Source organism: Mesitornis unicolor, unplaced genomic scaffold (assembly GCF_000695765.1).
Source record: "Mesitornis unicolor isolate BGI_N332 unplaced genomic scaffold, ASM69576v1 scaffold1538, whole genome shotgun sequence".
In the NCBI taxonomy this organism is placed as follows: Eukaryota; Metazoa; Chordata; class Aves; order Mesitornithiformes; family Mesitornithidae; genus Mesitornis; species Mesitornis unicolor.
Window position 1 is genome coordinate 1 of NW_010203673.1, and position 26,373 is coordinate 26,373.

General features: G+C 38.5%; 1 protein-coding gene across 1 annotated transcript in view; it reads left to right on the forward strand.

Moving 5' to 3' along the window:
• The first annotated feature begins 2,318 nt into the window (after nucleotides 1-2,318).
• The window catches only part of SMOC2 (SPARC related modular calcium binding 2), a 74,333-nt gene continuing 50,278 nt past the window's right edge, over nucleotides 2,319-26,373 (forward strand). The window contains exons 1-4 of the mRNA XM_010190782.1: nucleotides 2,319-2,385; nucleotides 2,664-2,711; nucleotides 6,957-7,007; nucleotides 7,803-7,877. Of these exons, the coding sequence (XP_010189084.1) occupies nucleotides 2,319-2,385; nucleotides 2,664-2,711; nucleotides 6,957-7,007; nucleotides 7,803-7,877 (241 nt within the window). The remainder of the gene's footprint in view (nucleotides 2,386-2,663; nucleotides 2,712-6,956; nucleotides 7,008-7,802; nucleotides 7,878-26,373) is intronic.

The following is a 26,373-nucleotide window of genomic DNA, read 5'->3' on the forward strand; positions in this document are numbered from 1 at the left end:
GAAGTGCAGGACCCGGCACTTGGCCTTGTTAGACCTCATCCAGTTGGCTTCAGCCCATTGATTCAGCCTATCCAGGTCCCTCTGCAGAGCCTTCCTACCCTCAGGCAGATCAAGACTTTCTCCCAACTTAGTGTCATCTGCAAACTTGCTGAGGGAGCACTCAATTCCCTCATCCAGATCACTGATAAAGATGTTAAACAGGACTGGCCCCAAAACTAAGCCCTGGGGAACACCACTTGTGACTGGTCACACCTGGGTTTAGCTCCATTCACCTCAACTCTCTGTGCTCCCATCCAGCCAGTTTTTAACCCAGCAAAGAGTAAACCTGTCCAAGCCATGCCCAGCCAGCTTCTCCAGGAGAATGCTGTGGGAGACGGTGTCAAAGACCTTACTAAAGTCCGCCTTCCCCTCGTCCACCAAGCAGGTCACCTTGTCATAAAAGAAGATAAGATTAGTCAAGCAGGACCTGCCCTTCCTGAACCCATGCTGACTGGGTCTGATTGCTTGGTTGTCCTGCTTGTGACTTGTGATGGCACTCAGGATGATTTGCTCCATCACCTTCCCTGGCACCGAGGTCAGACTGACAGGTCTGTAGTTCCCTGGGTCTTCCTTCCGGCCCTTCTTGTAGATGGGTGTCATGTTCGCAAGCCTCCAGTCGACTGTGCCCTCGCCAGTCAGCCAGGACTGTTGGTAAATGATGGAAAGGGGCTTGGTGAGCACTTCTGCCAGTTCCCTCAGGACCCTGGGGTGGATCCTATCTGGTCCCATAGACTTGTGTATATCTAAGTGGTAAAGCAGGTAGCTAACCACCTCTTCATGGATTATGGGGGCTTCACTGTGCTTTCCATCCCTGTCTTCCTGCTCAGGGGACTGGGTACCCAGAGTACTGCTGGTTTTCCTACTAAAGACTGAGGCAAAGAAGGCATTAAGTACCTCAACCTTTTCCTCATCCCCGGTCACTGTGCTTCCCCCCACATCTGCTAGAGGCGGGAGACTCTCCGTAGTTCTCCTTTTGTTTCCAATGTATTTATAGAAACCTTTTTTAGTGTCTTTAACAGCACTAGCTAGATTAAGTTCCAGCTGCGCTTTGGCTCTTCTAATTTTCTCCCTGCACAGCCTCACAGTAGCCTTGTACTCCTCCTGAGATGCCTGCCCCTTCTTCCGAAGATCATAAACTCTCTTCTTTTTCCTGAACTCCAGCTCCTGAGCTCTCTGTTCAGCCAGGCCAGTCTTCTTCCTTGTCGACTCGTTTTCTGACACACGGGGATGGCCTGTTCCTGCACCTTTAAGAGTTCCTTCTTGAAAAGTGTTCAGCCTTCCTGGACTCCTTTGCGCTTCAGAACTGCCTCCCAAGGAACTCTGCCAACTAGGTCCCTAAACAGGCCAAAGTCTGCCCGCCAGAAGTCCAAAGTGGCAGTTCTGCTAGCCCCCCTCCTTGCTTCTCCAAGGACTGAAAACTCGTATAATTTCATGATCACTATGCCCAAAACAGTCTCCAACCATCACATCTCCCACAAGACCTTCTCTGTTTGCAAACAGCAGGTCCAGCAGGACACCTTCCCTTGTCAGCTCCTTTACCAGCTGTGTCAGGAAGTTCTCTTTCACACGCTCCAGGAACCTCCAGGACTGTTCCCTCTCTGCTGTGTTATCTTTCCAGCAGATATCCGGGAAGTTGAAGTCCCCTACAAGTACAAGGGGAAGCGATTGCGAGGCTTCTCCCAGCTGCCTATGGAATATTTCTTCGTCCTGGTTAGGTGGTCTATAGCAAACTCCCACCATGATATCTGACTTGTTTGCCTTCCCCTTGATTCTTGCCCATAGGCACTCAACCCTGTTGTCAGTATCACCAATCTCTAGGCAGTCATAGCATTCCCTAACATACGTGGCCACCCCACCACCTTTCCTTCCTTGCTTATCCCTTCTGAAGAGCTTATAATTTCTTGATGGCTTGGAATCAAGACTGGATGCTAGGCTGGGGTCCAGACTGGCAGGATGAGCTGTTACAACATGTCTCCTTCCAACTTCCGAACTGCTATCCCACCAGTACTGTTTCCTAAGTGCCACAGCTCTGAGGATGTTTCCTGCAACCAGCTCAGGCTCAAACTCAGGATAAAGCACTGTCCTGGTCTCCCCCAGCACTCACACTTTTTCAAACCAGCAAAGAGTTTTGGGAGGGCCTTGTATGAGGCAGAAAGCAGAAAGGGTTAGGCTTTAATCTGAGCCAGGACTAGGCTAGGGGCTGGAGAAGCCACACAGAGCAGCTGAATCGTGTGGGCAAGACCCTGCACCAGAGGTCACGAGGGGGTAGTGCCACGGCGATGTATGTTAATGCGGGACCTGTCCTCGCTGGGTCAGTGAGGACGGGAGATACTGACTCTGCAGCACGTGAGCCTATTCTTGCACTTGTGCCTATGTAATGTTTAATGCTATCTCTTTCTCACGTCCTCCGGTGGCCAAGAAATAGCATCTGACAGTAAATTGATGGCACACAAATGCAAAAGTCATAGGCAAAGCTATAATCTTTGGTTTGCAAGGGAAAAAATTGCTGATGTTCATTGCTGTAATGACCAAAACCAAATTATTAAAGCTGAACTGTGTTTCTCAGAAAACATATTAAAAGTGAAAATAATATGTTTCTGGTTAATTCCTTTTTCCAATTGCAGGTTCAGTGAGTGAGAAGCTGCCACAACGGGAAGGTGCAGGAAAAACAGGTAAATATCTTAGTTGCCCTTTAAATAGAAACTGAAATAGCTGTGGTATGCACTACGATGATTTTCCATAGGTTTAAATTTTCAGTATATATTAATCATGTATTAGAGCTGCATATATAATATGTATGCATGCTATTCATTTTATGCCTGCATTGTAGATATTTAGTAAGCTTATGAGTATAAACATATATATATGTATGCATGTATTTGTCTGTATATCCATAGACATTATATTTTTCTAGACTCAGCCGTACAGACATTGCTATTTTGTGCTGTTTGGAAAATAGTTTTTCTTCTCATAGCTGTACTCTGAAATATTTTCCCATACTGTTTGCTTGCCCTGGAGGACAGATTATTCTGTCGGTTTGATAAGACAGCATTTTGCAGTCCCAAAATCTTGGGAACCGGAGTCCTCACTTTATTTCTGTAGCAATCAGTGCTTGAGTCATCTTGAACCCAGCAGTTTGCTCTATATTGTGATTAATCCTTCTGATGGCTTACATTCATGGCCAGATGACTGTTGGTGTTAGAGATGGATCATAGTGCGTATCTTGTTGGCAGGACAAAATCTGATGTGACTCCAACATAACTGGTAGTTTTAAATTATTTAAATGATTTAATTCAGCTGAAAATAACATACTAAATGTTGCTGTCAGTTACACTAGCATATATTAATTATAAAGACTTTACTCATATTGATGCTAATGTTAGTGACTATCTGTTTGGTCCACTGTAAATAATTTTTTTTTTTACAGGAACTTTTGCAGCATTCTAATATACCCAACATTTAAATACACTATTGCGCTGTTAGGTTAAGAAAATCAGTGCTTCTTTAAAGTCTAATAATTACGAAATACTGGAAAATTGTTCCTTCATGTATTTCCAAACAAATTGTGGGTTTCACTAACCTTAAGTTGCCCATTTGCTTTAGGTCAGGACTTTCATTCTCAGCTTTGAACTGAACGAACAATCCCATATATAAAACTCACCTGGAGTCCTTTATTTTTGTTTGTCACTCTGGTGGCTGAGCTGCTGAACCCTGAATGAACAATCATAGAAGAAGGAATTTAAATGAACACAGTTTATCAAGTCTTCCTTTGAATCACATATATTTGTGTCTAAAGTGACATGGTTGCATTTTACTCACACCTTGTTTTTACTCTCCAGCACAAGCCTGCAGCAAGAAGGGCCGCTGACCTCGTTCCCACGTGGTCCCTGGCTCTTCTCAGATGCTTCTAATTTCCTCTCCCCACCCTTCTTCCAGCCAGTCACTGCCTTATATTTTAAATAAAGTAATGATCATCGATCACATAGTAGTGAATAGGATCAGCTATCTGAGTGAAAGAGCTGTGCTTCGACTTTGCAGTCAGTGTAGTAAAAGGTATTTTGCAGCTCAGCTTGAAAGGTCACAGCAGTAGTTTTTCAAATAACCATAAAATCCAATATTGTCTTTCCTCTGCATGTTCCTGTGGACTAACCAGGGATACGTGGTTGGGAGTAGCTGCCTGTATTGTTACCCAGCAAGCAGGTTTACCCAGCAGCAGGTTCACAATGTTCTTGCTGCTGCAGAGGACGTGCTCCAGACCTTCAAAATGTGGTCTTGAGGACTCTGCTCAAGAGACAGCATAGCCTTAGCTGGAGATAGTCTCTTCTTCCAAGATGTCCTATAGGGACTCACAGGGGAAGATGAGCTGGCAGGCCATATCTATTGCAGTTGTGCACTTCACTTTCTCCAGGTATTTGAATACTGAAAGAAAATTTCCAGCTGCAGAATTTGAAGGTCAGGAGCTATGTTTGCACGTTAGCAAATTTGCACATTAAACCAAACAGGAATAAAACTTAAGAGATAATTCCTAACGTATCTTCCCTGGTCCCACAGATCCCTCTTCTATCCAAAGAAAATATTCAGACTATCTGAAGAGCACAGGTGTCAGAGATGGTATCACATATCTTTTTTCTGATTCTTAGCTGACTGCAGGATGATGTTCTTGGTAACTGAACTCTGACAACAAACAGAACTGTTTCTGTTTAACTGAATGCATATATGGACTGGTATGCATGTGCCAGCCTCAATACCTATGCAATTACGCTGTGAGATATATAATTAATATAAAGATGAATTGCTTTACAGTTGCGACTCTCTATTGAATGTTGTTTTGAACAATGAAATGTCACATGCCTCTGCATTCTTAACACAAAAGGATTTTATTAAAAGAGTATGTGCCTGAAAGATTGCAAACAGAAAGTTTATGTGGGTGTCTTCCTACAGATCAAGGGTAGTTCAGGAGCTGTTTTAGCTTCTCCAGTTCTGGAATTAATACCTTTTAGATTATGCAGATATCCTATACCAAATGTTTGGCTCATTGATGACCAGAAGCAAATATCTTTCTTTGTTTCTTTTTTTTTGGGGGAGGAATGGACCTGAAGCTAGTTTTATGACTCAACCATTAAACATCTATTGAGTAAAAAAAGAAAAAAAAGATAAACTGTTTTAAATGCTGTTTTAAAACATCTCATTTTGACTGGGATGATAATCACCAAAGTTGCAGCATTATATCTGAATTTCAGGTAATAACATCAAATAAAATCTATTACAAACTGAAACTGTGTACCAAAACATGGTGAGAAAAATGTCATTTAAACCCAAAAGTAAGTTTCTGACTGTGCTCTTGGTAATATTTATCTACTGTACCCTCTGAAATTATAGGTTTTCTGAATCACATACTGATTGATGTCTAAATTTACGTCTTGATTCTCAGTACAGTAGGATACTTGATGGCGTCTCTGAAATTAATCAATGGTCTTACTCCACCACCCAGAGGACACAACAAAAATGGCTGCAAGACTAATGAGAAGTGGCAGTCTGTTACAGCATTGAAACAAAGTGCCATGTCATTCTGTGGATATGAAGAATGAGCATTCTAAAAAGAAGTCTCTAAGTTTTGGTTGAAACATTTTGCAGTAAAAATAAGTTTCTACTGCTGCTGCTTTGGTTTTATGAAAAGCATCAAGGAAGTGTTTCATGGCTACAAATTTGGTTTTACCTGCTATCATTATTTACTTGGTATCTGTATTTGTGTGAACTAGATTAACAGAAAAAGCTTGTGATGGTGACAACAAAGGGAACAGGAGGAGGCTGTTCTGAATTGCAGTAGCAAGGTGGAATGGCAACAGGTTGTGTGTAAGCCTTAAAGATGCTGCTCACTTTTGTCCTGGTAGAGCTACATGAAAAGGAAGCTTCTCAGTTATCTTTGTTTCTAGCTTCTATAAAAATGCAGAAAAACAATCTGGAAACTATGTTGGTCTGAGGTCCAGTTGTGCAACTGCAATAAAAGCTAATAAAAACCTTGCATGGAAGATACTGTTTACTATGGGACATCTTGGTCTTGGAGTTAGCTCCATGATACAGGAAAGAGCAATGACTGGAAAATATGTACTAGCAAGACCTAGTAAGTCATTTTTACCTAATACCTGAAATAATTTTAAATAACAAAAACATAATAAGGTAAAGATAGGCCTTTGGTTACTGCTCTTTCTCACAGAATGCTAACTTAAATAATTTTTCATACTGAATTTTTCTATTCCAGCACTACTTCCACTCTGTTTTACTGAACCTATAATTACCCATTTCTGTAATTTTTGCTCCCTTTTTTCTTGCAGTAATGGTTGGTAGTGGATGGATGGAGGTGCCTGACCAGAAGATAAGAATTGCGCAAACAATGTTCCGGTTCTTTAATCTATGAATCTTGCTTATAAAATCAGCTTGACTGTTAAATAGAACCTGCTGTGCCGAAATAAACTTTCTTTTCATTTTAAAGATGTCGACATGTCTGCAGCCACTCATTCATCTTAGACTGTTTTTGCTTTCACAGGTCTTACCCCTTCTATACATTTATCTAATTAATTCTTTAGAAGTTCTGATTTGATCAGTTAAGATCTATAGGTATCGATATGAAGCATTAAAAATGAAGAATTACTGTCCAGGGAACAACCTGATCATTTAATGCCTCATCAAAGACCCTGCAATCATTTCATCAACCATAACCTCAAAAGCCATCCATTTGTAATTGGTGTACTGTAGATGTAATTTAACTATGCTGTGTAGTACCTATAAATGTTTAAATTATTGTTTGTTTACCGGCCGGGGCTATGTGCAAATCATTAGTATCAATCACGTATGTACACTTATTTAGCTTACTCTCATAATTGTAGTCTCCTTGCAAATCTTTTCCATTCTGAATTCAGATGATGCCTCAGCTCCCGCGCTGGAGACTCAGCCTCAAGGTGATGAAGAAGGTGAGCATCAACAGGAATTTAATAGTGCGGTATTGAACTATGCAGTATGGACCATGTACCTCAACGTCAAATGCTACTGTAGTGTTAGGGCAACTGCTGGAGCAGTTGCAAGAAGTTAAAAAAAATTGAAAGCATCTGTACCTTTTTCCAGATAAAGACAGCAAACACAATCCAATCTTTACTTTACAAGCAATGAATGTCGTGTGATAGCTTTGAGGTGACGCTGTAGCTATGAAGTCCAACATAAGCAATTTTAATTGTCATTACTCAGGGCAGAGACAGGTTTTAAACTTGATCCAGAGTGCAGGTTAAAACTGTATGGCCAAATACAGAAGATAAAGGATAAATTCCATCCTCAGGATATTGCCTAGTAATGTTAAGGTTTTTCAGGCTTATTTGCCTCTGGGGAAATTCAGTGCTCTGTAAATGGAAAGCTCAAGGCCTATATGCAATGATAGTTCTATACTGTGGCTGCCTTACCGCTCACTGTAAATCTCACAGAATCTAATCTGAATTTATTGCGTATTTTGGGTCCACACTAGGAGGTTTTTATTCCAATTAAACATAATTTTACTCTGCAAGTATTTATTTCAACCTTTTGTATGAATGGGATAAGGAAGTAATTATTCATGCCTTTGCATGAATAAAGATTTTAACTGTCCTAGCAGAAACCAGTGTGCGCTTTTCTTTTTTAGATCCATGTATCTTTAAAACTATCCACTTACTATTGAGCTGTTAGTAACTTCTAAAGAAACTGTAAAATTTACAAACTTTGTTTTGTTGTTTTTTTCCTAGATATAGCTTCTCGTTATCCTACTTTATGGACTGAGCAAGTAAAGAGTAGGCAGAACAAAACCAATAAAAGCTCAGGTAAGAACTTTTGTTGTCCTTACTTTGCAAAGCTCCTATGAAGACATGCATTAAGCCATGTTAAAAATGAAACAATTTAAGTGAAAGCCATTTTAATAACCATTATGCTTCCACTCTTAGCATACAACAATGATTTAATTATTTGCATTGTGATTATTTTGTAGGCTCGTACATCATACATTCCTTTCTATGGAAATATCTTTGGCCACACTTTACTAAATGTAGATTGACATTATTAAAGTCTATAGCTGACATCTGCTTGCATCTGTGAGGGAATCTGACATTTATTTTCTGCATCCTCTGCCTCTTTGTTATCTACTTCTGTTTTTTTGAGGGGTATGATGTGTAGCAAGAAGGTGCTTGGAAAATGACAGTGTGGGTTACATGTGTTTGGTGGTAAATATTAGCAGGCAAACCTGAAAAGAAGCAAAGTCCCATCAGAAATCAGCTGCCAGTTAACAGGAAATTGGAAAGACAGTGTTACCTGCTTTTTGCTACATCACTCATCTGCTATTTACAGATTGATTGCCAGTTTAGTGTGAATTAATTATGTTGACTTTTTTATACTTCTCTAAGTTGACTCTAAGTTTTGATGCCTTCCCCACTGTTCTTTCCTTTCAGTGAAACAGACTTCAGAGAATCTTCTTGAGTTTCTTGGTTACTTTTTCTCTGAAAAAATGTTTAATTTGAAAGGAAACATCAATGATACAGGCTGTGACTCAGTAAATCACCCCAAAGCACACTTAAGATCCAGTGGAAATTGAGGTCATGCTTTACATTAAGTACTATGCATAAGTATTTTACTGAATCGAGCCCCATAAGAATTTAAAAAGACAAGCAATCACCATAAGACAGATAGACATATCCTTACTAAGAGGTTTATAAATTCCTTTATATAAGGTATTCCTAATATCAAAGCAGTGATTCTTAATATTTTTTCCGTCTCCTTGATGCTCCAGTAGGCACTTAAAGAAAGGACCTTAAACAGAGCATTTAAGGCAATAGTTTGAGGCAAACACTTCCTGTACTGGAGATTTATTCTGTCATTTGTTTAGGCGGTGTTAGCAAGAACAGACTTCCTTTGGGATTTCTGCTGTGTAAAATATGTATATAAAAATATGTCTCTTTTAGGAGTGTTTATTTAATTTTTACAATGCTAAGGACTAGATCTAAAGCAAGAATTCTTGAGTTCGCAGTGCAGCTGCTGGAAGCTAAAGCTTCAACAGGAACAGAAAAATTAGAAAAACACCAAAGAAAAGGTGGATTTATTATTAGGACCTTGTAAATTCCTGTCCATCTAAAGACATATTTTTAAAGGAAGAGATACCAGAAGCACAGTCTACCTGTCTTATGCGAGCCCACGGTACATTACTGTCAAAAGCATGATTGTGCTGGATGTGCTAACAACAAGAGTTACTCACAACTGTATTATGTACAGGGAATCTCTGAAGGGCTGGCATATGCTGCAGTCTGTGGTGCCATACCTGGACTAGCAGAAGTAAATCAGCAAGCTTTGCTTCAATTTATAGGCCTATCTGATGCGCCAGAAGGGATCACCGCTCTCTCTTCTCTAACTTCTCTTGTATATGCAATCTGACATAATCAATCAAGATGAATCTAGGTTGTAAAAACAGTGACATCACCAGTTGTGTCAGGCAGTATCTCTCTTCTAGACTCCAGAAATATGATGTGTGTCAGTGACCATGTATTAGTAAGTTGTTTTGATGGCTGAGCCTCACTGATGCTCAGTAAACAGGTCTTTTAAAGTCTTGAAAAAACTAAGTTAGATTTTCCTCTTATTACCTCTCAGAGTGGTGCCAAGGCTTTTGAGAACATCCACAGAGAATGAATGCTGGGCTGCTATGTGTATGGAATAGTAAGGAACTCATGATTCAGTCCACTGGATTGTAAACTAACCACCTTTGGACACCCAGGCTTCAATATAAGGGATAAATACAGGTGTCATCTTTACTCAGTTTGCTTAGCAAACTCTGATTCAGACTTTCTCATACAAACACCAAAAAAAATTACTGAGTAAATGAGGAGAATTTGTGTCTGCATATGAATGGTGTTTATAAAACAAAATATGAAAACCAACTTATTGATAACAGGTTAAATTTTCCTTTGTTGTTCTATAGTAACCCAAGTGCTTTCACATAAATTCTTCAGGTACAAAAACCACTATGACCTAGCTCTGCTAATTCTAAAAATTTCAGGCAGACTCCAAATATCCTACTTAAAAGGTGACTATTTTAGTCTGTATAGCATTTATTTTTTCTAGCTTTTACGTGAATATATGTCTGAATACGTTATGGTCAACAAGTCATGTTCATAAAGAAACTTGTCTTGACCTGACAAATTAACCTCCTAAGGAGAAGGTTTTTGTGAGTTAAAGTACACAAATGAATACATTACATTTATTGTACTCATCCTGAAGTGGTTTCCTTTTTCTGCTTTGCAAATGACCTGCCAGTTACAAATAGCTGGTAAAATTAGCATAAGCTTTTAGGTTTTGGAAAATAGAAAATAATGTCTCAGAAAATTCTAGTGTATATTAGTTATCCAGTGCTTTCATTTGATTACATTTGCCTAAATTAATTTAGCATAAAGTACAGATGCAGGGAATGAAATTACTGGATTATGTATCCATGCTCTGTAATGACTTCTAGTGCATATTCTTTTTGCTGAATTGGAAAAATAGGCCTTTGCTCTTCACTAAAGCCATTTGTACAGTGGTCTTTAACCTATTAGTTTTTCATGACAAAATGTTACTGCTGACAAAAACCCCATTGACACTGGATCATGTATCAAAAGCTCTGTTTAGAGTGGTGGATTTGGATAGAAACATTTTCATTTTAGGTCTTTTTTATGTTGAAGATGATTATAAGAATTTTTAAAATACTTTTACTGTCCAGAATTGGGGAAAAAATGTATGCATCTGATTGCTAAAATAACAGTGTGTTTGCTGAGTGCCTTTGCAGGTATTTTGTGAATTTTTTCATTCTCTAGCCTATATGAATGTATCTGTGCTTTAGATAAACTTTATCCCACCCCAGTATCAGTTGAAAATGAAGGCAATATTCTTTTAGAGCTTTTGTGATTTGTAAAGACCAGGGGACAGAATGTTTTTTTCCTTGAAGAAACTGGATGTTTTGAACTATGTCCTCAGTAGATGCCAGTTGCTGTAGCTTCAGGCCTAGGAGCAACCTTGATGTGGGTGGAGAATGGTACATGACAGTGCTGATACTTTCCTATCACCTAACAGGGAAAATGCTGTTCCCTTGAGGAGAGCTTAGGTTGGATTCTAAATCTCTTAGATTCTCCTTGCTACATCTACTATACCAGCAGTTTATATCCCTGTGGGATTCTTGGGAACCAAGTATGGCATTTTTCAGAGGATGTATGTCAATGTTTGAGTTTGAGTATGGGCAAAGGAAGAGTAGTTTGAGCCTTTTCACAATGGCCAGTGAAGCTTAGGATTAATTTTGTTAGCTTGAATTTAAAAGCCAGATTTTTCTAACTGTTGTGGAAGCACTTCCATGAAAAATAATTAGGGTGAGTTTAACTGATAATATTGTTGATTTAAAAAAAAATTGTTAAAGTACTGAGTAATTTCTAAGTACAATCCGTACACCACACAAAAGAGAATAAGTAATACTCAGTATAAAATGTCATTAATTTTGCAAACACAAGGATGCAAAAAGTCATCCATAACTTGGAATATACTTACATATGTGCTTAAGGACTTTAGAGATTGTGGTGACAATGTAATTCGCGTTAAAAGAGGCAGGGTTAAATAACATATAATTGGCTAAGACACAGTACAGTTTCACATATTTACAACAGTTCTATTCTCTTATTATTAATACTTCTGTATTCTGTTTTCTTAAAGATTGAGTAATATGGCATTATTAGCACTAACATTTTTTATGTTCATTGATCAGTTGTGTAGTTTGTTTAATGAATATAAAGTGATTGAAAAATTGGTGTTTGTTTTGTTGACAATCCAGTATGACCAGCAAAATAGAAAACAGGAAGAAATGGTTGCATTTCTTTGTTCTTTACTGAACTTGGATTCATGTGTTAAATTCAAACACATTAAATGAGTGGGTAGAAATTTAGGGCGCTGGCAGTCAGTGGCAGAGCTCTCAGACAGCGGTTGAACAACCATTCATACTCCAACTACATGCTACTAGTTCACCCAGTGGTTCACATTTCATCTGGATCAGACGCAGGCACGTGATGTAATGCTTGTGCCAGCTTCATGCTTTCTGCCAGCTTTATGCTTATATGCTTAAAACAGGTGCTAGAGGACAAGCCATACATGATTGTGCATAAAATAGAGTCAGCCCAGACGAAACCCTGTTCTGGCATGAAGCCTGCTGAGGCAGGGTCAGGCTGTCAAAATTCTTAACACATCTCTGCAAAAAATCGTGGATCATGTGATTATGGCATTTTTCATCCAGAACAAATAACCCTATTTGAGAAATCATTGTCTCCTCAGACTGTGGCTTTAGTGACTTAATGAGTGCCCAAATTTCAGCCACTGTACCTAGATATTCTGGTAGTGTAGAGTCATCTTCAGTTTCATTTTTGACTTTGGTTGTGCACACATGAAAGGAACACATAGCTTTTTATTTAGTTTTCTGACACAACAGAGTAGTGTGTGATTGCTGTGATTTTACTACAGACCATCAGTTTCAGGATTTTAAAAATATGTTACAAGATTTTATCAATTAGCCCCAGAGGGCTCAATCCAACAGGAGTTTCATTCTCCTAACCCCATCTGGGAGAACACTGAAGTGTGCATACAGTAGTATAGTGTAGACTGGCTGCAAATGCAAATGAAAACAGCTAGTATACAGTCTACTGTGAATACATTCTCAGTAGACAAAAATAGGGAATTTGAAGTGATAACGTAGCCAGCAATTATGTGTCTGTATCTATACCAAATAGCTGCTTGCATTTATATGTCCATATAGTCTGAATCTGTTGGCAAAGTCTGCCAGTGAGACTGACTACTGCGTCAGAGTGACATTCTAAGATTGAATGCAGTTTTTCTTGCCATCTGACTGCTTTAAAGCATTTGCACATATGAGTTTTTCTCACATGGAAACTATGTTGATTGTCAATGAGGTTTCTGTTTTGTTAGATTGCTTTGTTTTCTTTCTCAGAGGCAATTGTTCCAGTGGGATCCCTGTGTACTGATCATTCCCTGAAAATCACCTTCTTACAAAGGACTAAGACAAACCTCATTCCGTACTCCAGTGCTCTTGTTCATTCCAAACTGAACCTGGATAATGGCCTCCTGCTATGCCTATCTGGGCAAAACTCAGCCCCGAAGTTAAAAAAGACTGAAAAAAAAATAGCATTTTCTTTCAAAGGAAAGAAATGTAAGAGTTTGTATGTCTGCCCAATCACATTAATTCTAATAGCCATTCCTCTCTAAGCATAGGAAAATGAGTAACTTACAGACAGGAAAATGAGTAACAGCTCAGTGACTTTGTATTTATTCTAATTAATTGTTGCATTTTTCCAGATGTTGCTTTTAATATTGACTAAAGATAAATTACGTGCAGTTGAAGATGTGTGAGATAGCAAGAAAAAAATAAGATCCAGTTGCATGTTCCCAGTTACATATTTATTACAAATTAATTAGAAGTTTTCTAAAACTATTTTGAGTAGGCTTATTTTGCAATGTGAAGATTTCAGGTATAAAACCAGTTATAATAGAAGGAAATAAAAATGGATATCATAACAAACTGAGAAAAGAACACAGGGAAGAGAGGGAAGAAAGTGATTTATTAGCTCGTTGCCTCCATTTTTTGGCCTAGGATATCTGATATCTGTGTGAAATAGGAGGTATGAGAGCCTACTGGAAAACTGAGGTGTTCTGTCATGTGGGTTTGATAATCCAGAGTACCTGAAATTGCATTGAATTGAGCCCTAAGAACCTCAATTCAAGCCATGAATGGAAAGTAGAAGGCAGAACTATTGCTTTTAAATAACTCTTTGAACATACCAGTTGGCTGTTAAGTCCACACATGGATTCTGTCAGTTGGCGCTCAGTCCATTACAGATGGGCAGTCAGTCTCTGGCAAATTTTGGACAGGTTCAAATCCAGATATTATTAACGTGAACTTTATAGCTTGGGCTCATCTGCAGGCCAATTCTCTGCACAAGAAAAGACACTAGCATTTTTTCATGGCATCCACAGTTGAAGTCTGAATGCTTTGTGATGGCCACAGATCTGGCTTTTGAGCCTTGTAAAATTTTTGGGTGCTGGAAGAGATCAGGTGGTAGAATATTCGTTGTCTGGCCTATTGTCTCAGCAGGTTGTACATGGAAGGTAAAGAGAAAAACATTGTGAGGAAGTTAACTAAGAAAGATTGATACAGAGCAGGACTGGAATCTTCCAGGCCAACAGTCTAATGGCCTCCTCAGAATCTTTGGATTTGCTCTAGTTGTTAACTCCTTAAATGTTCCCTTCAGAGTTCCTGAATGAACTCAATTATTTGGAGTGATCTCTAATTTGTTATTTGTATTTTACTATAAAACCAGCATTGTTAAGAAACTGTTGAGGAAGGAGATGTGTGAAGCACTGTCACATCTTGTTATATACCCTACTGTTTTATTTTTGAATACTTTTGAAGAATAGGAGTCTCTTTTCTTCTCTTCCAATTTTGTTATTTTTTTCTGTTAAAAGAAAGAATAGTTTCAGAGTTGTATTATTTTAGAATACTGATTTCAGGATACTCCTTGGCAGCTGAAAAAACGGTAGCTTTGAAACTAATGATTGTTCACACCATTAGGGCCAATTAGTAAGTGGTTGACTTAGTTTCTAATGGAGAATTTGTCTTACCTTTCAGTAGTGATTTTTAGTGATATCCTAGCCTTGATTTAGCTATTTACACAAAGAGAGAGGAGTACTGTCTTATGCCTGTGAACAGTACCCTCTTCATCTGTGAAGAAAATTACTCTTTATACTCTTTAGTCCTCTTGCCTTGCATTGCCTTGTGTTCCCTTTACTTTACTTGCCTTGCATTGCCTGTCCTAAATTAGTAAAGGAAAATTGCAGTTTTCTTTCAGTTCTTTCAGCCTCTTCCAAGGAGATAAAACTTTCCAGACCTCCCCACAGTGCTTATGTATTATGATACATTCTTAATTTGTAGACTGCTGGATCATGGTTATTATAGTACTGTCCTGAATAATCCTTTTCACAAGCATTTTCATTTTTCTTCATTTTAATTTTACATAGAAGTTCAAAACCTTTCATAAAGATCAAGTACTGACATTTCCAGTTTTTTCCTCCCACTACAGGGGAAGATCCTCCCATCCTAAACCATTAAAAAAATAGGGTTCTGTTTTGCGTCCAATTCATGTTCTTTGTGCTCAGGATGTTCCAGGGTTTTATTGGACCCCCACTGTAGAGGGAAAACCAAAAAGAAAAGAGAAAAAAAAAGAGATCTGTCTTATGCAATGTTGATAATTTCTATTTTACTGCATGTGTTAACATTTGATGCCAAAAGATAGTAATCTTTCCTGACCATTTTTAATTATATTACATTACTTTCTGCAGCAACTAAATGATGCAACAGTCCTGCTTGAAGATCTCCTTTAGTTTTTAGACATGCACTCCCCCACCTACTTGTAGCTTTCCACAGTTTACCAGACATCAGATTGCATAATCATAAAAGCATCAATAAGCTTCATAAATCCTAAGAGGGATATCAGGCTAACAGTCTATATTTTAACAACAAATGCAGAAAAGTATCACCTAAATCCTGTTAATGCTCCAAAATATATTGAACTGGATCATATCTAAAGTCATAAACATTCTGGGAAACAGGTCTTCTGCTCAAGACAGTCTGGATCTGGCTATGGCTATACTATGATTGCTGCACAGCATGTAGAAGACAGATCTTCCAAATTTTTCAAGCAGTCAGAAGTCCGACAGGGTCGGCAGTAAGAGCTGCCAGGTCTTCCATCATCATCCCAATGACCTGATGGAGAAAGTGTCCATGTGCCATGCAGAAATGCCTTCCCTGCCTCCCCCACCAGCCAACAACCCTAAAAGCAATGAAGACAGACAGTAATCACTGCGTATCTTTGTCAATACATTAAAGGCATTTTTTTCCTTGATTCTAATGAACTTTCTTAGCAAGAAGCCCAGGTCAAGTGTGAGCATATATAATTAGGCATCTAAATTTGAAAACAGGCATCTAAACAATTGTACTGTTTTTTTCTAAAATATTAGGAGTCTAATACTACTCTTGAGGTCAAGACAGAAAAAAAAATGTATTAAGAAATGAAAGAAATACCTGCAATGTCAGAGAGCTCTGAGACTCATATTTTCAAACCTTTAGTAAATTGGTAGTTATACTCTTGAACAAAAGAAACAGTGTTTGGAATATAGATGGTGAAGAAAGTTATTGCATCTCTTGAAGGATATCCACCAAACTCTCTCCTACATTTTTCAAGGTTAAGAACTCCTTATGTCTTTATCTGTGAGGTGATAAAAGCTCTTTTAAATGCTAACATTAAGAAAACAATAATTTTAAGTTTTGCTTTTAATTTTAATCAGAATGATCCAGTGAGATGTTCTGGTAAGATTATTCTGGTTTTATACAACTGACTAGACTGTTCTCAAGAAAGCAATTTTCTGTTTCTTCCATGAGAATAAATCAAATGACCAACTGTCCACTTTCCCAATAATTGAGTAAGGAAGCATTTTTTAAAAAGCCCAAAACAGTTATGCCAAAATACTCCCCTGTTAATATCTTATGTGAAGTGTGGAATTCTACTGCTTGATCTGGGTCGTTCTGCACAAAAAACTCTGACTGCTGTTAATGAAAATATGGACCATGGAAGGACTGGTAGCCATGTAACATGAATCAGCCCTGGTGGCTAGAGTCAAAGTTTTACCTCAGTTTCCTGAAATGTACATTTCTGGCAGTCTGAATTAATTTCTAGATGTTCCCTGGTAGATCAGAGTATGGGCAGTCACAGTGGTTTAAATTTGGAGGGGTTTTTAATGGGCTGATTTATTACATATGACTTCCAACTTATTTGCCAAACCATCTAGGTCTGAATAAACTCCCTGAAAAGATTGACAGCTTAGTTTAGAGTTCATGCATTGCTTAATTATTTTCCAATAAATTCTTGGCTTTTTCCTTTAATTCTTGTAAAAATTACCATGCAATGCAGGAACCTTTTGAGGCTTCATCAAAAATGTAAGCATTTTTCATTTGATACAAAACCAAAAGAAATTAAATTCCTACAGGGACTTCTGTGGGAGGAGTGAACACTCCAAAACCTGTGCACTAGCCATGTGACTGCAATGCAGCTATTGCATCAGTCCAAGCCTTTAATGCAGCATCTATTTTTATGGGCTGTTAAGATCCTAGGTTAATGCTGTCATCCATGGATCCTTTCCCCTAGCTTACCATTAATGCAGTACACTGGCTTTTCTGTTTGGGATCGGTGTAGAATCTCCTTTCCATGAAAAGCCACACCAAGGGTCATAATTGGCACAAGGGAACTTGTTCTCCTCAAATTATATCGCTAAAGTTCATAAACCCACTTAGACATCTTTTCATCTGCAAGATTCTGTATATGCCCCAAGTATTGTATTATTACTGGCTAGCTTTCTGCTTCACTCCACCCTGTCCATCATGCTCTGTCAAGAGACTGTTGCAGAATAATGCTAGACACTATGTTTTCCCTGCACTCTGCACTGCCTAGAAATAACATTAATTATTGTTGCCATAATGCACTAGATTTCTGTGTTACTGGAGAAGAAACAGTGGTTGAAGAGACAGACCACTGGTTTACATTAAGCTATTTTTAATACCTGTTTTAGTTTAAGAATGGCAAGACAAGTATCTGCATTCAACCGAAAATAAAACTATGTTTAAATAAGATTATGGCTGTAAGTTAAATTTCTGATCTTAAATTCTCTTGGTGCATTACAAAACACAAGAGAAAAGAGAGGGCAAACTTAATATACCAATTAGTTTGGGGAGCAGACATGTAAGTGAATTCTGATCTTGAATGCTTCCTCTCTGACTTTCCCAAAACTACCACCATGTAGCTAAAGCCATAATCTTAAAAGCTGTTACTGCCCGAAGGTAATGAAAGAATCATTATTTTCATTGGTCTTCTGTTTGGCTGTATAAAGGCTATATCTCCCCTGGCCTAAGTGACTTAAAATTTTCATGTTTTTGCAGTTTCTAATCAGGTTTAAAAGGCAATTTAGGATAATTTTTGGGACATGATTTTTAGTTCCTTTGAGTTGATACAACAGAGAAGAGCAAAGCCAAAGATGTCAGTATAAATGTCAGTGGTTTGAAAGGTCACTTCTCCCTCTTTCCTTACCAACATCTGAAGTATGAAACAGTGACTTGTAATGTAGTCACACATCCTGTAGTTCATCCTTTAAACTAAACAGTTCAGTATAATAATAGAAAATGAGTGTAGGAGGAGATGGTTTGGTTTCAGCAGGCATGAAGCCTCATTTTACTCAGAGCAGTGTAAACAGGAGTGACTCCACTGCAGTCAGAAGGGTAACACCACTGAAAGCCTTATAAGGAGAGAAGATAATCAGGCCTGGAGGCAGAGGTTTTTTCTTTTAATTTTCCTCTAAACAGGGACATTGGTGGCACAGGACTGATGATGGTGTTATTGCCTCTGTTGGAAACACAGTGCACACTCATTTCTCTAAGTAGCTAGTGTGTGGTAAATCAGTCTGCTGGATCACTGATAATAGGATGACACACCCCAATCTTGATGCTATAGCATAGTTGGAAGTCTTCTCAACTTTAATGGATGTGCTCTTAGCTTAGCTACTCCACTTGTATTGCCAGCTGAAAGGGTGAACAAAGTATTTTTTCTTTCTTTATTACCTTTCTGTACAACTTCATTCTCTCCAGATGAGGTAATCAATTTTGCACATTGAAGTGATATTCAGAAGTACTGAATATTCATGAACACCTTCATACATATCTGAGAATATAATATCACATAACTAAGCATGGTTAGCCTCAAAGATGTCATGATGAAGTTACTTTTTCAATATACTTGTCAGAATGAGCCTGTGTGACTTCTGTATGGAGCATCACCTGTCCACAGCAAGGCTAGAGGAAAAATGTCCTGCTTCAGATATTTTTCCCTCTGTAAGAAAGTTTGTAAGTCAGAATACATTCTTTGAGCTTAATTTTCCTTTTTTCATACCTGCTTCTATTGGAGCCTTGTGCAATTTTATCGTAGTCTCTGTGATCTCTAGCATAATTAATCATGGTCAGTGTTGGTTGTGCAGACAATCCCTGTTCTGTTTCCAGTCCTTTCTTTGCAGTCTGCTTTCTCTTCTGTCAGTAGCTGATCTTCACTGCATATTTCTCCATTTTTGCGTATGTATCATACTGCAATCTCAAATGCTGCTGTTTCAGGGTTTTCTTGCAACACTGATTTCTCATCTCTCTATTCTTCCACCTTCTCTTTTTGGCTATTGCAACCAAAGACCAGATTGGACACCAAAGGATAAAGGCTGTAGATCATGCTATGAATTTGCAAGCTGTATTCTGAAAATGTGGTGAGAAACATGCTGAGAGTTCTCAGGAGCAACCAGATAAACAGTACATGGATGGGAGAGAGAGTTTGATTCCTAGATTGAGTAAGCATGGAAAGGTGTCATTACCTATCTATGTAGGATTTCAGAGACCATTTCAGGAATACCTTGCCTAGTTGTGATATCCATACTGCAAGATACTGAAGGATGCCAAACTCAGGGGGCAGCTAGGTGTTTGATCCTAAAGGTAGTGGAGTATATGCTCAGCATTTATCCAATGCTTTCTTAAGTAAGAATGTTTCCATAGTGAAGGCTGTGAGTTTTTTGTGGAAGTTCATTTGTATTTTTCAAATAAAACTCAACGGAAGTGTCATCAACACTGTTAGTCTGAATGACCAGTGCTATCAGATTCTTGGCCTATATTCTTTGCCAATTTTACTTCCTGAGTCTGTCGCTGGGGAGGCTGAAGCAGCCTACAAAGTACTGTGTGCGAAAGCATCTGACGTCAGCCAGAGCAGAGAGGCAGCGTGGTTTCATTGCTTATATTTGTGGCAGCTAGCCAGGAACTCCAGGGCTCTAACCCTGGCTCTGCTTCTGGGAGGGCTGCCGCAATATGGGCTGATCAATGCAAGCAACAGCAAAAGTTTCAGCAGAGAGATGGTTGAGATAGTGTCTAGTTCAGGACTGCTAAATACAATAAGGAGCTTTAGACTTACAGAGTATAGGAGGTGGAAGTGAAGAAAAATATGTTGTACTGAATAGTTGAAATAGTTGTGTGTCTCTAAATGAAAAGACACAACCTAAACCCTTTCTCCCAATTTTGCATCTAGATTTCCTGCCTTTTGTTTTGTTTGTTGGTTTCTTTGTTTCAGTCATGTAAGTAATGGCATTGGATTTTCACTCATTTTCCTTGCAGCCGATTGACAACTTCAAAGGTTCCTCCCTTTCTTTCTGTAGAACTCAAGAAAAAGAGGATTCCCATGACTTTGGTGCAACAGAGAGCCTATGTCTTCATCTCCATGTTATCCTTTTCTAAATGAGCCTAGATGTATAAGGCAAAATTTCTAGTGTTCAGTGGTACTTACTATGAGACTGTACTGTAGTTATTCACAAGCGTGACCCAAGGCAAGCAGGTTTGTAAATACACAAGCTTTTCCACTCTTTTTTAGCCTCTGTTTGTTCCTTCTGATTGATGAAAACAAGTCCCACTAAAGGCCTTTGTGGACTTCATTAATTATGCCAGTGGTTGATTGGTTTGGCCCAGAATGCTTTATAACAATAGACAAATTTAATCAGCAACAGCTCCAGTTGCAACAGCTACACAACCTCCTGGGAGCATCATGCACTGTGCTTCCTTTTGTGTTATTTTCAAGCCATCAAACAACCTTTAATCTTCCCAAAATAAAAAGAAAACAAAGCAAACAGTGTATAATATGTAGAAAGAATAACAGAACTGTCTTAACATAAGCAATAATAAAAACGTTTCCTTATTAGGTGACTGAATGCCAATTGCTGTTTCCTGTGATGCTGGTTATCTGGAAAAGTTAAATATTTAGGTTCTGTTTTATTTGTAAAGTTCTGCCACAAACAGTCCTTTGGATTTTCTCTGTTTGTTGTAGAGAGCTTGAAAATAAATGAGGCCTGAGGTAGACATGCATGTTTGTGTGGGGAGACAGGATGGAAGCAGGTCTGAAAGAGTTGAAAATACTTGTGGGAAACAAGCTAAGCAAACACTTTGAAAAATAACACTTTCTGAAACCTGTTCTTCACTCTCACATACAATGGATTGTTGTAAGCATTTATACAAGGCTTATGATAAAGGTCATTTGTGTGGTACATTAAACACTTAAAACTAGTAATCTTCTGAGCACTTAAAAGTAACCATGGGTTGTAGAATATTAAGAATCATCAGTCACACTTTAAAATTCTAATTTTACTGGTTCAGAAAGTCTTTGGCTTTGCTACTATGCTTCATCTAAGAAGCCTTTAAAATCGTTCTGGGTATATTAGGGACCAGCTCTTCTGTTGGTGATCCCTACTGTGTACAGTGGAATGATTCCAGTTTACAGGAGCAGAAACTGTGGTCTGGGATTTTCAATATGATGCGGGTCCTCCATCCTTCAAAAGGATAGGGATGTTTCACTATCTTACCATATTTAGTATTATCTACACTTAAGAAAGCTATTCATTTTTGAAAACAGAGTGGAATTAGCATTTTTATTTTTAATTCAGATTGCCCTTGTTTTTCTCCAAAGTTTGAAGGTAAAGCCAAGCCAGAGATTTGGCTTTGTTCTTGAAACCAAAGCACAAGCTGAGCTGTTTAACCATGGCCATATGAGAAAAAAAAAAGAAAAAAAAAAGAAAAAAAAGAGCTACATAAAACTATATTAAAAAGCTGTTGGAGCTGAAGGAAATAGTATTATACTATTCTTATTGGCTTTTACTCTTCTTTGGCTCTTCATTTTTATTGCACACAAAACTTGGCCAAAATCAGTAAACAGTCTTCTATCTGAATCCTGTACCTCTCCTGTTATGAATACAGACTTTCTACGTGCTATATAAATACTATGTTTTGGATATAATGTGCTGGGGGAAGAAAGATCTGTACAGCATTTAGTCTATGATGAACATTCAGATTTGTGCAGGGTTAAAGCAGTGCACTTACCTTTTGACCAGGTTTCATGTTCAAGTTATTTGTCAAATCTCATAGTGAGGACAAGAGTTAATGCATTCTGGGAGCAGTGTGACTCAACAGATGATAGCACTTCACAGAATTTGCTTCTTGCTCTGTTAGAAAACTCTTCATTGCACAACACAATTCTTGTAATTAGAGACATGAGCAATAATGTGCATTATGATTTTCCACCTGCTTCTTGCCTTCTCTTTGGAAAGATGAAGAAGAGCAAGTCAGTGTAAAAGTGGCCAGTTTTTGATTCATCTGTCATTAATTAGCTTTTAAGGGTGCAGTTATATTCTCAGCATTAGAACGTGGTGTGGTTTAACCCAGCAAGCAGCTAAAACACCATGTAGTTTGTTCACTCATCCACTCCCTCCCAGGTGAGATGGGGGAGAGAACTGGGAAAGTAAAAGTAAAAAACTCATCAGCTTAGATAAAGAATATTTAATAATTAAAACAATCCAATCTGTAATAGTAATAATGCCAATTAATTGTAAAAAGAATAGGAAAGATGATAATAAAACAATCCAAGTTATACTCAGCTCACAAACAGCAGCCACTGGCCATACACCACCACCAACGCAACAACGAAGGGGTAAATCTGAGGGACTGAGACTGGCCATCATCCCAAAGGAGAAGTGAAGGGATTAAAGGGGCTGAAAGGATTAAGAGTGAAGAAGAAGAAATGAAAAAAACCAACAAAAAACACAACACAAAAAATCCCCCCAGACAAACATGTATAGAAGCTATAGCCACATGTGCAGATGAAACCTTGAAAAGTGTAAATGTGTGCCAGGTCTGAAGCATCAAAAGGGAGTTCTGCAATTCAGCCACAGCAAAACCAGGACAGTACGATTTTTAAACTTGTAATTTTAAAAAATGAATTTAAAATTAATTTTTAAATTTTTAAATCAAGTGAATATGAAGAGTGCATATCTAAGAGCCGTGGAGATGGAGTTGTTCTGTTAAGCCACAGAATAGGCTGTGGGAATTGTGGTAGCATAAACTTTTGCATTATGGCTGTTAAAGCAGCACTCCCTGAAACACTGAGGAAGAAAGGAAAATTTCTGTTTTGACAGCCTGTTTAATCTCTGTATTCCTGCTTGGTGTTGAGTACTTACCATTCTTTGATGCCCATCCAGTCTGCTATGAACTAGACAGAGGTGCATATTGTTTTGACTATTTTTTAAGGTACTCTGAGACATGTAAATGAGAACTACCTAAATGCAAAATCACATTCTCTTATTTTTTTTAATATATCTCTATATTTTTAACTGTGCAGCTCAGATCACGTTCCCATAAACCAGTCAGAAGTCCTCCTGGCTTCTGCTGGCTTCTGCAACAGTAGCCAGGGTTCACATCCCTGAGGTCTGAGATTATTACTGTGAAATCTGGGAGGATATAATGATCAAAAGTCCAACTACACTTTATCACTGCACCTTCCACCAGTGCCACTGAAGTGAGACCCTCTGTGGGACACACATGTTTGGGCTGCAGAGTACATGAGCAGGTTGCAGAGGGCCCTACACAGAACAAGCCCTGTGAGTGAGGAAACTGGGGAAGACCAGCTCAGCCTAGACTTATGGTCCCTTTTCTGTGGAGAAGCCATGGCAGAGCATGGCTATACCTACATTGCTTGTGCTTTCCCAGGGCTCACCTGAGCAATCATGTTCACTGGCAGCACATGGGGAGAAAATTTCTGTCTCACATGCCATTGCAGGAAGTTGAGATTGCCATTTGGTGGACTGACCGTGCAGCCCACGTTGCAAGTGCCACGGCCACAGTAGACAGTGTAATGAAACAAATGCTTAAATTATGCAACAATTACATTAATTATGAAAAAAAGGGAAATATGTGGGTTAAAAAGACTGCTTGATTCTTATGTCAGTCTTGTTTATATCTCAGTGAATATATATCCAAGAGAGTTATCTGTAAAGTATGGAAAGGTATGGAAATGATACTTAAAAAATAAAGTGTAGATGGAGTGCAGCCACCTCATGCAGGAGTTAAGCAATGAGGCTGGAAAACACTGCATGGTGCCAGCAACATTAGCAGTGTGGACCAATGGCAGCTATGTGGGACAGACTGCAGCCAGCAATGGCACTGTGCACCTCTGAAATTACAATTACTTGGGTACCTAGGATCGGGTATCCAAAGTCATATCCAGGCACTGAAGTAAGTATCTCAGTTTCCCAAATGGTGAACAGAAACAACTCCTGTTTCACTGAGGGGAAGCACTTGGTTGATAAACATTCGTGTAAGCTGGCTGGCTTATTTAAGTGCCAAAGTATGAATTTAGGCATCCCAGTTTGCACATTTTGTTTTGTAATTTTTCATAGAGCTGTTCAAACAAATACTTATCCTCAGCTCACCTGGCAAAGACTTTCATTTTCACAACTCTGTGGAAAAAGTGAACCAGCTTTATTTTCACTTCAAATATTTCTTTAAAAATGAGAGATTTTTCCACTGGCGGGAGACTAACACTTGCTGGTCAATATACTCATAAAGCAAGAATGGTAGCTTTGCGCAATTTTGTGTAACAAATGAGCCTTTAGATTGCTGTAGCAAACTGGCAAGCTAGCCAGTCTGTTTGGGAACAGTGTAACAGTCATTTGATGTAATTTTGGGTGGTGGCTTTTTTGTTGGGTTGGTTTCGCAGCTTGAATGCTATGGTGCTGCCCTGCTTTGGCAGGGCAAGGCAGCCATACCTAGCAATAATAGGAAACAACATTTCCTCTTACGTAGAAAAACCAATTTTCATCCCATTTGGCAAATAACTGCTTTCAGTTATATCCTTGCAGGATGGGGCAGTCTTTTGTGCTGTATCCTCTCTCATTTTAGGGGAGCCAAGTATACAAAATCAAGAAAGAGCACCTGGAAATAATCCATCCTTGTTCAGCCTTGCAATTGAGTGAATGTCCTCAACTCACAGAGCAAACGGGGATGAGGAACCTCATCTCCTCAGAAGGCAGGAAGATTTTTCACCCTCCTTGTGAAATATGATGCCATGTGATTGACCAGCTGGTTTAAAAGGATTTTTTATTTGCATTAAGGTTGCATTCAAAGATCCAGTGTAGAAGGTAGGGTGCAAACAGTCCTTGGATCAAGTCTGGCTAACACAATCCACTTTGCAAAGGCTTGTTATGATTTTCATGCACTCCTGGTAAAGATTTCACAAATATGTTCTACTCTTCCTTCACTGCTTTCTCACGTTTTGTAGATGGTATAATAAATGTTTAAGTCAGGATGTTCAGGATATACATTTTGGCTCTAGTGCAAAACGCATCTTTGAAGTAACTCAGATTTATAATCTATATATTTTATACTAACTTCACATTAGTTATCTATGGCAGGAGTAAATGCTAATAGTTAAACATTTAGAGCCAGTTTCTGTCATGCTTGTAAATGAAGTCTAGTTTCTCTGTGAGTTTTCATCAAGTCAGCGGACAGATCTCACACTAGTGTTTTATTCAATCTCAATAGCAATGGCAAAATTTAGAATTACATTATGTTTATAACTAGGTATCTGGTTTTATCCCTTCTAATCTGTACAATGGCAATGTGAGAACTCAGTGAAGGAGAAAAAGGACTATAAATGATTAATCGAGTAATTTCAATTAGTTATACTTCTGTGAGAGGAGAAATTTGAATACTTACATAATACTTCTCATCTCTTTAACCAAGAAGTTGAGATAAGAATTAAACAAACAAGCAAACAAAGAAACAAAAAGCCTACTAAAATAGCGTGCTTTTGTGGCAAAACAGTTCTTTTTCTTTTACAGTGTTGTGGTTACAGTCTTTCTCACAGCACTCCTAGAATTTCAAATTCTAGGAAAAATAAAGAATTACAGAGGTATGTGCAAAACCTTCCTTAAACCTGAAAGTGTTTTAGAAAATCCAGTAGACAAGTGGGGTTTAATTTTGGTTAAAGAGCAAGTCATCCTATTTTCATCTGAGATCTTTGCGTTATGGATCCCCAAATTTTCACCTATTGGTAGAACCAGAATTTGTGTATTGCAGAAATGTCGATTTGAACTACTGCCACTTGGCTACTCAAACCCAGGGTAAAAGTCGAGAAAATCCTGATGTATACAGGTAGATAAGATTGGCTGTGGCCATGTTTTTTTCAGCTAAAGCTAAATGGGAGCTAGTGGTCTCTGTGTTCTGGATCTTTGTTTTGATGGGTTCAGTGCATTTCTGGATGATCCTCCTTGTGTATTGCAGTATCTTTGCATATGGAACCACATAGATAA